General features: G+C 32.4%; 1 protein-coding gene across 1 annotated transcript; it reads left to right on the top strand.

Annotated features, from left to right (window-relative positions):
* The first annotated feature begins 1,286 nt into the window (after positions 1–1,286).
* On the top strand, positions 1,287–4,286 carry LOC107840201. The gene is made up of 2 exons (XM_016683980.2): positions 1,287–1,939; positions 3,787–4,286. The coding sequence occupies exons 1-2, from the start codon at positions 1,619–1,621 to the stop codon at positions 3,904–3,906; spliced, it is 441 nt and encodes a 146-aa protein (XP_016539466.2). The 5' UTR covers positions 1,287–1,618; the 3' UTR covers positions 3,907–4,286.
* The last annotated feature ends 10,564 nt before the right edge of the window (positions 4,287–14,850 follow it).

Below are 14,850 nucleotides of genomic sequence, written 5' to 3'. Positions count from 1 at the left end.
GCTGAATTACACAAGTTTTTATTTATAGATCCCAATCGCTCTATGTTTGTGTTCTTGTTTAGAAATGTGTTGCAAAGTGAAGTTCATCTTTTTAGATGAACTTCCAAAAATGAAGAACCCCAAAAAGTAAGAAAACAATTCTTTTTCCGCCTTTACTTTTTCACCTTTTTAGCTTGGGAATTTGGCCCCTCTTGATTATAAAAATAATATTTTTTTTGAAGTTAATGTTCTGTTTGAATATAATTATACATAATTTTATAAGAAAAATAAAAGTAATTTTATATTTTTAAAAATAATTTTTACTGAAGTAAAATATTTTTTATAACTAAATACTACTTATTATTTTTATTTTTTTACTAAATTGAGATTATTTTACAAAGAAAAGTCAAAAAATTCTCCTATCGTTTGAGAAAGGACAAAGTTGGTGGAAATTCCTAGAGAAACAGTCGTTTGAGAAATATCCAGTACGAAGACTATAGTTTGATAAATAGCCCAAAATTACAACTATCAAAAACTTATTTCTCTCGAAATTAAATTTAATAGCCATTTGATTATGAAAATTATTTTATTTTAGTAAAAAAAGTAAAATAAAATGCGTTGATTATAAAAATTTCAAATATAATTTCAAAATTATATTTGGAACTCACACTTCTCTCACAAATTATAAAATTTCAAAAACAATTTTAATTTATATTCATATCCAAACACAACTCTAACTTAAACTCCAACTACAACTGTGCGAGTTCGAAATTGACTCGGCAAATGCTAACTTCAAACCTGTATGCATAGTTTTAAAAGTCAAGTTAAATGAACATTAACTCCAGACATTTGGATACAAATTAAGTTATGCAAAGCAAGGTCTAAAGCTGGCATAGCTTCAACCCATTAAAGGAAAGAATTTTTTTGGGGGGGCTTAATATTAAAGGAAAGAATAAGTACTAGTTACTAGGAATAAGAACGAAACTGTTTATCTGTGTGTGATTGACAAGCTTTGATCGTCTACATGGAAGACATACAAAGTGAATTATCACGTCTTCTATGAAATATACATAATATTAACTGCGTCTAAATTGAATATTCTCTTGACCGTTCCAATTCAAAGTCGCATTTCCAAACCTCCAAGACGTAAGGTGATACCATTTTCTTTGGTGAACAAAAAAATAATTTATCTTCCCACAAACTAAAAATAATTTAGCTTTTAGATCAAAATATTATACAAGTAAACTTGACCTGTTATTTCAAGTTATCCAACATTTTTAGCAGGGCAAATTTACCTAATAGTATAGAGTATTTTAAATACAGAGTGCACAAAAATTTAACTTGAAAGAGAATCACTAAGCAGTGTTTGATTTCTTATTAGAGGAAGAGTAGCAGCAGCAGAAACTTGAATGCGGGCTTGATAATTGGCACTATGGGCTGTTAATGTGGGCTTGATGACTTGATAATGAGTCATCAGCGGCCCAAATAATGCAGATAAAAGGACAATATGGTCAATAAAACATAAAATCCAAAAGGCGCGGTTATCCTGATATTTTAGGGACACAAAAAACCCTTTCGCTACACTACACTTATCTCTCTGCAAAATTCAAAATTACCAAAAAGCTACAGAAACAATATAATGGCGGTGTCTTTGGGGTTATTCTCGGCGTTCTCAACCGGTGAAACGGCGTCGTTTGCCAAGTCAGCTCCGTTTCCCTCCGTTAAGTTTCCGTCTCCGTTTGCTGTTCAGCATGCTAACGTGCGCACTGTGCGGACTGTCACTTTGGCGACGGCTTCTAAGCCGGTGGCTGCTGAGCCGAAGAAGCGTGAACCTAGGGGGATTATGAAGCCGCGCCGAGTGTCGCCGGAAATGCAGGCGTTCCTTGGTGGCATGTCGGAGATTCCTCGTACTCAAGCCCTTAAGTTGATTTGGGCACACATCAAAGCTAACAACCTTCAGGTATACCCTATTTACGCTCCACCAATTATCCCTTATAAGCTTAACGAATATGTTATTATGACGCTATGGGGAATTTTGCCTGTTTAGTACTGGTACGTGTTTACATACTTGTGCGGTTTAATTATGTTAGCTGAAATGACCTTCAGAAGTATCTGTTAAAGTTGCTGCCATATAATTGGGAGGTCACGGGTTCAAGAAGTTGAAACGGTAAGGCTACTGACATTAGTTCCTTGTGGTCCGGCCCGTGCATAGCGGGAGCGTTAGTCTATTGGGCTGCTCGTTAGTTGTGTTAGCTCTAGAATGAGTGGAGTTTGTCTGATTATGTTAACTTGTCAATTGTTTTAAGGTTGAGTGTGGGGTTTCTTCCTGATTATAGGTTTATGTTGTGTGTATTCATTGGTAATTTTCTATGTTGTGTTGTAGTGAAATTTGTTTTATGATTTATTTGGTTTTCTAAATCATGGGTTTTTACTTTAACTTTCTTAGTAATTAGATATGTAGTATTATACTAGTATGTAGTAAATCTTAGCACTATTAGATGTGTAGTATTATACTAGTATGTAGTAAATCTTAGCACTATTAGATGTGTAGTATTATACTAGTATGTAGTAAATCTTAGCTGATGTGCATACATGGCTGTTGCTGAGCTTTTTCTGGTTATATGCTAAATTCCTAATTTGTCTTTGCATGTCAATGTTAAATTGGGGTACCTCCATTTCCCATATTATGGTATAGTCTTTTAAAACGCAACATAAATCTTTGTCCTCATCTGTTGTTGAGGATTCGGCTGCACGCTTTTCACATTTTCTGTGGGATCAAAACTGGTCAACTGATGCAAAAGTGGAAATCTATAGAAAGTCAGTTCGAAAAACTTATCTTCATTTGCTGGTCTTGCAAGAAATCATGTCTAATGAAAAGGGGTGATTGAGAAAACTAGAATGTATTTCTGTGTAGTAGTATGGTTCCGACTTCTGAAGCATCTGAATCATTGTTATAGTTTCTGGTTATTGATATGCATTTGGTGTGGCGGCCAAACTAAGAACTAAGCAAGATGCCGCTGAACTCTTTCATGTTCTTGCATTATGGGCAAAAGTATCAAGCTGATGATCTATGTTTTTGAGCTGTTAGTTGAATTTGACTCCCCTTTAAAACCAATCGCGGTGAAACTTTGATGCAGTATCCTTTTCATGTTTGGTTGTCAAACTCTCATCAGGATGCATAATGGAGAAGATGTAGGACTTATATATTTTAGTTTGAGAAAGATCCAAAATTTCTAATTTGCAAACTGGCTGTCAATGCATCTATTACTTTACATGTTAATTGTTTTGATCAATCTTTGATTTGTTTGTTGGTTGGACGTTGTTTCATCTCTTTTATGATCAAAGATGTATATCTGTCGAATTTCATTCACTTATAATGCATCAAAATTCAATGAACTTACTGTGGAACTTTAGTGATTTTTAATCATTTTTTGAAGTTTTGATTGATATGGTTACTTTCCCACCTTATATTTTTTTTCCTAGAAGTATGCTGAGAGAGAACATACTGGTTCTAATCTATATCACGTGGGCTTGATGTTAGTCTATTTAGTGTAATTAGTGCGTTATACTTTCGTAGCGTTGTATTGTGCGATATACAATCTGTTTTTAGCTCTCTATTACTGTCATTTAACGTGATGTTTTATCTCTATATTTTACGTGGGAAAGACAGTGAAAAGAAGGCAATACTTTCTGCTAGTGATCACCACTGTTTGTGTTGCCAACTCTTCCGAAGTGCATTATCCTTTTATGTAGTTAACAGCTATCTATATTTTGTTGGTTAGATGCTTAATGATGTTACCTTTGTAGGATCCTCAAAACAAGAAGGTCATAATTTGCGATGAGAAATTGAAGACAATTTTTGATGGGAAGGAGCGTGTTGGGTTCCTTGAGATTGCTGGTTTGATTAGTCCTCACTTTCTTAAATGATCTAAAGGGAAGCTTAGAAGGAAAACTCTTTTTTGTAAATTAGGCTCTAGATTGGGTGATGGTATTTACTAGGAGTGCTGCTTTATTAATTTAGTTTATCTGATCTTCTCTGAAGGACCGTTAACACATATGATCACTCTTCTGTCAAAGTTTTGATTTTGGTCTTCAGATCTACTCGTGAAGGTATTCCGATGCAAGATTAGTAGCCAGTGCATCGTCAATCTTAAACGTATTGCAGCTGTATGTTATGTACGCGGCATATGTAGAACAAGTTTTGGCTTTGGCTGCTGCACTTACTGAATATTAGGGATTTTCTTCCTTACATATGTATGACAATATCCAGTATTAAAGTTTGTGAAATCATCAGCCCATTCATATTAGTATGTTTGTTTTTTTCAACAATCAGCCCCTTCACTTTGCCTGCAGGATTAATAATGCTTTCATATCTGTCATCTCCCGTGCTTGCAAAAGATCTAGTTGCGTTGCTTAGTTAATAAAAATCTTTGGGTTGTTTGATTGGTGGGATCGGGATAATAATTTTAAGATATAGTTTTGCAATAGGCATCCGTATTATTATTATATCCCATCCAACCAATCAAACGACCATCCAAATCAATTGTCGTTCAAATTCTATTGTCGTTCAAATTCTGCTTTTCTTTATTTTTTTTGTATGTGCAGTTTCTGTTCTAGAAAAAATTGATGAAACCAATAGCTGGTCTCATCAAGGGTCCGTTTAAAAAATAGGAACATCACACCTTGCAAAGTTATCACATACACTGAATGTTGATCGGAGGGTCCTGGAAGAAGGATTTTGAAGGTGGAGGATTTATAGTAGTAGAAGAGGGAGACCTAACTTATCCGCCATTGATCGATTCCAGAGTTTCTGCAAGCAATGCTCAAAGCTATAATAGCAAATACTATTCCTATCTTGTTTGTAATTTGTAGTACTTGTTAGACTTTCCATGGGGGCCAGTTATTGTGTTCCTAACAGAGTGTTTGGATGGTTTTACCCATGGCATTGTTACTTTAAAGGGTTAAATACCATGTTAATTTTAGGAAAAATTACATAAATCCCTGATCTAAGCCGCCATATTACATAATATCCCTTAATATTTTAAAAATTACATAAAATCCCTATTTTCATATTTACTAGTGATACATATGATATACCTTACCTACCCTATTTTTTCTCCTCTTTTCACGTCATCTCTCTCTTTCTTTTTACATCTCCTCTTTTCACGCCATATATCTCTTTCTTTTTACGCGTATCTTTTTTTTTTTACCACAAATTATTCCCGTAAAAGCTCTCCCATTTTAATAGTTTTTGAGTCAACTTTATTCTTCAATAATTCAACTGATTCCAACCGTTCATCCTTTAATTTCAGAAAGTGACAACTTCTTCAAAGAGGTTAGCTTATTGTTTATGCTTTAAAATCCTTTTGTGTTAATTTGTTTTATCTTCAATGGCTAATGAAGATTCACCCTCATTCAGCTTGGGGATTTCACAAATTGAAACACAAAAAACTGTTCATGATAGTAATCAGATCATGGGTTTTACTCCGGACAGTTTTGATTGCACCAAATTAGGTTTTAGTGAAAACCAATCAAAACAGCGGAATGATCCTGAAAAATTAAAGATTTTAAGAGAAGTTTTTGCTGCAAAAAATCAAGTTTCCCACATGCAAATGGAAGATCGATATGAAATTGAACAAATCCCCAAATTTTTGTCGAAGCAGGTTTATTTTCGCAACTAATAACTGGGTTCTTTTAAATGATGATTCATATGGGTGATTTATATAATTGTTGATTAACAGATTAACTTGTTACTTGGTGATTCAAATCTTTTTGGTGATTTATATATGGTGATGGTGATTCATAGATATTGATTAATATAACTGATTCTTTTAACTAGTGATTCGTATGAGTGCTTCATATAACTGCATATTAACAAATTAACTGGTTATTTTGTGATTCATATTTAATTAGTGATACATATATGGTGATGGTTATTCATACATATTGATTAATATAACTGATTCTTTTAACTAGTGATTCATAACGGTGTTTCATATAACTGCATATTAACAGATTAACTCGATATTTTGTGATTCATATTTATTTGGTGATACATATATGGTGATAGTGATTCATAGATATTGATTAATATAACTGATTCTTTTAACTAGTGATTCATAAGGGTGCTTCATATAACTGCATATTTATTTGTGATTCATACAGAATAATTGGTTATTTTGTGATTCATATTTATTTGTTGATTCATACGGTGATTCATATGTGTGACACATTATACATATGGGTGATTCATATGCTTGTTACTTTTAACAGTTGATTCATATGGGTGATTCATATGCTTGTGACTTTTATTCTCTGTGGATAACTTTTTTTGTTTATACATATTTACTCATATAAGTAAATCAGCAAATGATAGCACTTACTCATTTTTTTGTTGTTGTAATTTATAAATATGTGATTCAGTTGACTTATGAATCATCTGCTGCTTTGTGTTGTTGACAGAATGTTAGTTTGCTTGTGAAAAAACGATCTTCCCACAATGTAAGGATTGGTAGTACACATAATATCAATGTGGTAGATAAGCTTAACGAAGTCCTGAATGATGAAGGAATTTGAATGTTCTGAAGCACTTGTTTTGGGTTATTTCTGGACCTACCCAATTGTAATTTTCAAGGATCGATAGCAAGGTGTTTGATGACCTTAGAAGTCCAATACTCATGTAAAGATCAACAAAGGGTGTTGGTCAACAATACAATTCTAAGATTTTCATTGTATGAGTTTGCTATCGTTACCGGCTTGAAATTCCAAGGCAATGTTGATGATTTTGAGTATTCAGAGCTTCCACCATGTCGACTGCAAAAAAAATATTTTTCAAATTCGCCATCATGTGTGAAAAGAGGTGAGTTGGTCGATCTTTTCTTGACTAAAAAATGGGGGGAAAATATGAAAGATGCGGTGAAAATTGGAATATTGTACTTTATACACACATTTGTGTTCTCCCAATTAGATAAAATTAATATCCCTATCCGAGACTTCCACATGGTGGATGATGGAAGTTATAGTCGTTTTTCATGGAGAAAAGTAACTTTTGAGAAATTGATGGCTTCTATTAGCCGGTCGATGAATGAGGTCCAAAAGTTTTACCATCTAAGTGGCCTTCCATACGCACTTCAGATTTGGTGGTACGAATGTTGTGCCAAAGTTGATGAATCACTTGCCGTTCGTGTTCACAATTTAATTCCAAGAATGGTGAATTGAAAGTGGTAAAACCCAAGCCTAGATACGAGGATCTTATGGACAATATGTTTAGTAAGGTAGTGTTTATTTCACCGTTATACTTTTGTATGTCTATTTTTAATTTTTAAGGTACTTATAATTTTTGGTCTTTTGTCTTACTTTTTTTTTGCAGCTTGTATACAAAAATTGAACCATCTTGATTTGCCAAATCCTTTGATGTTTAGTTCAACAAATGATGCTGGAAATGTAGCACATACAGTAGTTGTACAACAACAATCTGAGAGGACTGCTCTGACTGAATTTGATGATTTTAGTACACCTCCTAGTGTAGGCCTTCTAAAAAAGATGAGGCTTGCTACTGGTCAATCTTCATATCCTCCTGCGAATAAACAAAAAATAGTTGAGGTGTCAGAAAAGGTTTGATCACGAGCAGCAAAGTCCAAAAAACAGTCAGACAAGTTGTCCAAAGATAAAAATTTGGCAGATTCTTCAATTGATCGTTCGGAGCCCCAAGTTTCATTGGATAAAGACAAAGTTATGCCTAATATTGAGATGAGGGATGCTGATAAAGCACCTGCTGCTTCAGAGGAAAAGCTATCACTATTCAAGTCTGATTTGGACGAGATAAAGTCTTATGTTAGGACTTATGTAAGTATAAAATTTTGTTGTTTTTGTTCTGTTAATGTTAAAACATATTATAGGTTAACATGAAGTCCAAAATGTTATTCACAATGTAGGTTGACATGAAATTCAATAATCTCCAAAAGTTGATGGTCGATCAGTATACAGGACTTTTGGGAGTTGTGAAAGAAGGTTTTGCTTCATTTGGCAAACTATTCATAGTTTATCACTAGTATCACTATGTTACTGTATTATTTTAATTTCTTATCTTGCAGGTTGCTCAATATCCAATGCATGAAAGTGAAAAAGGCAACCCGAATATAGAAGTGGATCCTCTTCAATCCGTTAATGAGCGCACAACGGATGCTAAAAGTTATAATGTTGTAGATGCTGCTGGTCAATCATCTAAATTAGGTGTCAATGAAGGAGAAACTGAGGAATCCATGAAGGCAGTTAAATTGACTTAATTATATTATCATTTTGTTGCAACTTGCTCAAAAATATTACCTTCTAATAGTTTAGATGTTATTTTCTTAATTGCTCAAACTGTTAATATAATGGTGTGTATGTATTTATTAAGTTACTCATATGAATCACTGTGATACATCTGACATCATATGTATCACTTTGATGCTTATAGACAATTTAAACAAACTTTCAGTGATTGATTCATCATATGTTTTCAATTGTTTTATATTAACATGTTACGTTTAATTACTAATAGGAAGCTGAGAGTTCGTACGCAGACAAGCTGCAAGAAGATGATAGGTATATTATAGTTGCTGAAATAGTTGAAGCTATAATGAAAGAACGCGTAAGGGTAATATCAATTTACTTATAACGAATTTTATTTTATAATTTGAAGTAGTTCTTTATGAAGATCACAACCTTATTTTAAGTTTCTATGTGGCATAAAAAAATTTCAGTAACAATGTTTTAATCTTATTATAGATGCCTAATAAATAAAATTTATGAAGTTGGTGATTTGTTATGTAAATTTTTCAGATGTATCATAGTGATACATAATGATCCATATGTATCATTATGATACATACACATAATTTAGGAACTTCAATTCTAAACTTCATTATAACACTAACTTTTCATTTTAAATACGTCACACAGGAATTTGAAAAAGCCCTTCATAATACAGATGAAGATTTTTCTAAAGTTATTACCTTTTACGTACCACCATCACTTGCTACCTATCCAACAGGGATCAATTATGAAGATGCTGCAACTATTGACACATGTGATCGGTAAGACAACATTGATAGTCAGTGTTATATTAGCAACAACGATATTGCAGCTATTTCTCAGGTCCTTGTGTGCAAGACTAATCTAAAATATGTAAGAAAGCTTACTTCCAAGAGAAATAGGCAGCCATCAAAAGTATATCAGTCACCATTTGTCAGTGTGTTTGATTCTGGGTCAAAAGATAAAGAAGTCATCCAGACGCATAAAAAGTTAAAATATCCGTTTGAAGGTCACAACATTAATGGACCATATGCTGAAGATCTCTTCTCAAAGTTCTCTGTTTGGATGTCAGCTGGACTGTACAATCCACATGCTACTAAGTAAGATTGATGAATCACTTTTCACAATATCATATATATGTACTACTTTCAATACTTATATGAATTATACTTTGATTTCAGAAAAGGAAAGGATGAGTACTACACGGCCAAACATGCTGATCTAAAATCAACTCTTGATTTTGTAGTTGCACACCCGGTGAAAAAAAGTTAATTTTATTACATGACGCAATCAAGTAATTGTTGGAATGATGAGAAAAACCTCAAAGATATATATATATATATATATATATAGATATAACAATTAACCTTTTTATTATTAAAGCACAATCTGATTTTACAATAGTGATACATCTGGGTATCATATGTATCACTGTCTAACTTGAATTTAATTTTAAAATTTAATAAGGAAGCATGAGTTAGTGTCATCATATGAACAACTGATTATTATATTTGTTAATGATTGAAGTAATTAAATGTTGATTATTTGTACTAGCCAACTATATGAATCTACACTTATATGAATCAACAGTTATATGAATCACTGGTTATATGAATCACCTATTCTTACAAATCATAATTTTTTATTACAACATATCGATGTGGTATTCTATTATGTTAGAAAGAAAGCAAAAATAGATACAACCAGTGAATATAGATATACCACCGTGAATTGCATTTTCATGAACTACATCCATGATACATACACTCATTATCACAGAAGTCATTCTGAGATTGATCTTAGCTCGCATGTCAAAAACATTCGCTCATTGAAAGTGACTTCGGTGGAGAGATCAATTTGTGAGATTATGCAAGGAATATGCATATCAGCTGGTATTCCATGGCATTTGATTGACGAGGTTTATGTGCCAATAAATTGTAAAGGTCCGTTTCACTGGGTGTTGACAGTCATAGTACTCAAGGAAAGATCCATTCGTGTTTACGACTCGATAAAAGGTCATAGAGGTCATGCTGATGAGATAAAGGAGCTTGCTAAAATGTTGTCAACTTATTTGATAATATCTGATTTTTTTGAGAAAAAAGATCGCACAGACTGGTCACTTCTAGACGCATACAAGGAAAAGACGGACCAGCATGCATTCAATGTTCACATTGTTGATGGAATTGTGCAACAATCAAGCGGAACGTTGTAAGTATCATTTATTCTTTTGAATATATTATTTTAAGTAAGAGCTTGCGACAACACATAAAATACCTACTTTACTGTTTTCCAGGGACTGTGGCTTGTTTGTTGCAGCATATGCTGAATTTTTAAGTGACCGGCATCAAATACCATCTTCAGAGTTTAATTCGAAAAAGCATCGTACAAGATACGCATCCTTGTTATGGGAATATGGTGTGACCAAGGCGTGCACTGGATATGTTAGTGAGAACCAAGATTCGCGTAGCCTAAACGCACCTTCATTCGATCTGAGGATACAAAGATGATTGATGTTGAACCGTAGTTCTCTAGCATTTATTGTGTGACAAAAGGAAATTGGTTTCTTATATTTGTGGAATTCTTGTTTTTCAATTTTTCTTATGTTTGGGGATTTCTGGATATATCATGAACTGTGGTTTTTTTGTATGAAGTGTCATGACATTTTAACTTAGAAGCATATATGGTATTAGTACTTCTGTGGGTTTACATAATCTATCACAAATTTTTAGTTTTATCTATTGATATGTATCATCAATATTTTGTTAACAAACAGAAGTGATATAATATGTATCACTAAATACCATATGAATCACTATTTATATTACTAACCAGTTTTTAAATAAATCACCAAATACAACTTTATAGTTGAATTTTGTTATCACCATTTATGATATGTAATCATATGAATCTCCCCTTTCATGAATAATCAGTTAAATAAATAACTAATTATGTGAATCATCATTTTTCAAATGGTTAAAATGAATCACCAGTTAGAAATGATTAGACCTGAATAAACTGTAACCAATTATATTATTAAAATGAATCACCAGTTAAAATGAATCTCTAGTTTCAGGAATAACCATTTATATTATTAAAATAAATCACCAGTTAAAAGACATTAGAAATGAATAAAATTTAACTAATATGTTGAAAATGTATCACCAATTAACATGTCAATGTTAATTTCTAATATGAAACAACTAATTTTACACGAATGGTTTATATGAATCACATAACAATATTAAGTTTTTTAATATGTATCAATTGAAAACAATATGATTAACTTTTAACAATAATTAACCTGTTGACATTAAATAGTAGTATTTATCACTTTATAATTTCATTTACGGAATGCATCACTAGCTTTCCTCAGTACCTCTTAACATATCTGCATAAGATAATAGTAATAATGAATTATAAATGATAATCTTACAAACTCATATCTTTTCCAATTATAAACAAAATATATCAAGCAACGAATTTTTGAATAATTAACTCTAATTACTGAATTCAAAACTTTGAACTAAGTAAACATGTCTGATTAAACTTTAAAGACAAGTATCTCTTTTGGAAAGTAGTTGCAACTGCGTCTGTTGTGGCCTTCATACCCACACTTGCCACAACGATTTGATGTTGATGAAAACTTTTCACTACTTTTCTCTTTTCTACCTTTCTTGGGTCTTCCTGGTGGGCATTTATATTTTGGAGGCAAAACTACATCTTCTAAAACCTCTGATGGTACGTGCTAGTCTCGTTTATCGGGCATTGGACAAAGCGGCATTTCATAAGTCTTCACCAATGCCTCCTTCTTGTAGTAATCTGAGCAGTATGGCTTCATTTCCTTTACATATTTGCTTTTCAAAACACCAATAACGTGCGTGCATGGTATCTCATCAAGCTGAAATCTACCACAGTTGCAAGTTCTAATATCCAACCGAACAATGTATTTTCTTCCTTCTTCATACACACCGTATATGTAGTTAGTTGATTCCCTAATCTGAAAATATAATTCCATAAAGTTTTATGTAAGTCAACATAATATATGAACCATAAAAGCCGCAGATTAATTAAATATAAAGAACACAATTTCAAGTAGAAGCATATTTCATCATATGTATCAAAATGATACATATGACTCCTAGATGTATCACTTTGGTACATCTGTTATCAGAATGTTAAAAAAAATGCAAACTACCTTAGTTAAAGTATACATATTGTTATTTAACTTACCATCATACGTGATGACTTTGCCTCGTTCAATTGAAGAATTTATTGAAATCAACCTCCCAATGAATTTTTAGAAGGAAAGTTAGATCGGTCTATATTTTTTCGGTTCCACACACCAAATAAGATTCTGACCTGTTCAAGAAAATCTAAAATTGGTAGTTCACGAGCCACAACAAAACGAGGGTTGGTACATTCTGCAATATTGAAAGCCATTATCCTCCCCCCCTATTTATTGGAGCATGAACTCGTGACCACTTTTCAAATCCAACATTTTCCAAATATACCTTAACTCTATTGTCAATCTTTCCCACTTTACACATAAGCTCATCAAATACATCCAACTTGTACGCTTTAGCCATGGCAAAAAACTCGTCGCTCAGTTTGTCCTTACTCTTTCTATAATTCGTGCAGACATTATTCCAAAGACGCCAAATACAAGAAAAATGTGGTATACATGGATAGATCATACTAACCGCCTTGATTATGCTTTCATGTCTATCAGAGACTACGCACATATTATCACGCTCACCGAAAGCACACTTGAATTGCTGGAAAAACCACGTCCAGGATGAATCATTCTCAGAATCTACAACCCCATACGCAATCGGCAATATATGTCCTGATACATAAAATTACACAATGATTATGTCTAACTTATATAACAATTACCATCATTTGTAAGAAAAAAAAAACCACTACATGCAATACCTGCTCCATCAAGAGTGCTAGCTGAAACGAATGTTCCTTGATATGGTCCTTTCATGTGACTACCGTCTACTACCACAACAGGCCTACAATACCCAAATCCCTAATGAAAGGTTGTAGTGCTACGAATAGATACATGAACTGATTATCAGGAGACTTATGCATCCTTATATGTGAATTGGGATAAATCGAATTCAACATGTATACGTAGGTAGGTATTTTCTTATATCCGTCAGCTGGTCGCCCTCTCAACATTTTTAAAGCACGTTCTTTAGCACGCCACGCCTTCATATAATTTATGTCCAAACCAAGTTTCCTTTTTATATCTTCAATAATGTCACTTGGGGTGATTATTCTTTTGTAGTTCACTAACTTTGGAGCTGTTATTCCTGCTACAAAGGCAATGGTTGCATGTTGTTGCTCAAACACTTTGTCCATTATTGAGCAGGTGTGTTCATCGTTGAAGGTACGTACTATAAATGTATCAGTACCATGCTTACAGGACGCCTTGAATACCCAACTACATTCCGGCGATTTGCACAACAAGATATAACTGAAATATATGTCAAAAAAAAAGTCGCAAATATGAAGTTACGTTAATTTATTTATATATGAATCACCATATACCATATGAATCACTAATTCAATAAAAAAATGAGTCAATTAACCAATGAATAAACAGTTAACACATATCGCTAATATGAACTTAATCTGTTATTCTTTTGTATTATATAATTCAACAGTTATATGAATCACCATTTATATGAATAACCTGTTTATATGATTCACCAATAGAAATCACCAATTATATGAATATTCAATTATATTAATCACAAATATGAATCACCATATACATAAAAATCCACTTACAATACAAATTAGTTATTTGTGTCACCTATATGAATAATTAGTTATGTGAATCACTTGAATCATCAGAGTTATTCAAAACTTATATGAATCACCAGAGTTATTCAAAACTTATATGAATCACCAGTTATATGAATCACTGGTTATTTGAAACTTATGTTACATTTATCACCAACATAAAAAACTACATATATGAATCACCATTAGTTATGTTACATTTATATGAATCACCAGAGTTATTCAAAACTAATTAATTATATAAATCACTTGAATCACCAGAGTTATTCAAAACTTATATGAATCACCAGAGTTATTTAAAACTTATATGAATCACCGGTTATATGAATCACTGGTTATTTGAAACTTATGTTAGATTTAGCACCAACATAAAAAACCAGGTATATGAATCACCATTTACATAAATCAACAAAATTAAAAATCAGTTACATGCATCACCAGTTAAATGAATCACCAGTAATATGAATAACATGTATTTTCAATTAGTTTATATGAATCATCAAGATGAATCGCCATTCATATGAATATCCATTAACATGATTAATAATCAATTATATTAATGACCAATAGGAATCACCATATATATAAATATCAACTTCAATAACAATTAGATATTTATTTCACTTATATGAATAACTAGTTATATGAATCACTTGTTATTTGCCACAATATTTACATAAACTAATATACAAATGTATCACTACGGTTTTCAGATATAATTGTCATTAAATTGCAAAATAAATTAATAATTGTCATTAA

Source organism: Capsicum annuum, chromosome 8 (genome assembly GCF_002878395.1).
Source record: "Capsicum annuum cultivar UCD-10X-F1 chromosome 8, UCD10Xv1.1, whole genome shotgun sequence".
NCBI lineage: Eukaryota > Viridiplantae > Streptophyta > Magnoliopsida > Solanales > Solanaceae > Capsicum > Capsicum annuum.
This window is presented reverse-complemented; position numbering and strand designations above follow the sequence as displayed.

Bases quoted from the DNA above. Each gene is read 5' to 3' on its own strand.
- LOC107840201 (XM_016683980.2), top strand. From the start codon at position 1,619: ATGGCGGTGTCTTTGGGGTTATTCTCGGCGTTCTCAACCGGTGAAACG. The intron at 1,940-3,786 runs GTATACCCTATT...TTACCTTTGTAG, and splicing joins TCAAAGCTAACAACCTTCAG to GATCCTCAAAACAAGAAGGT.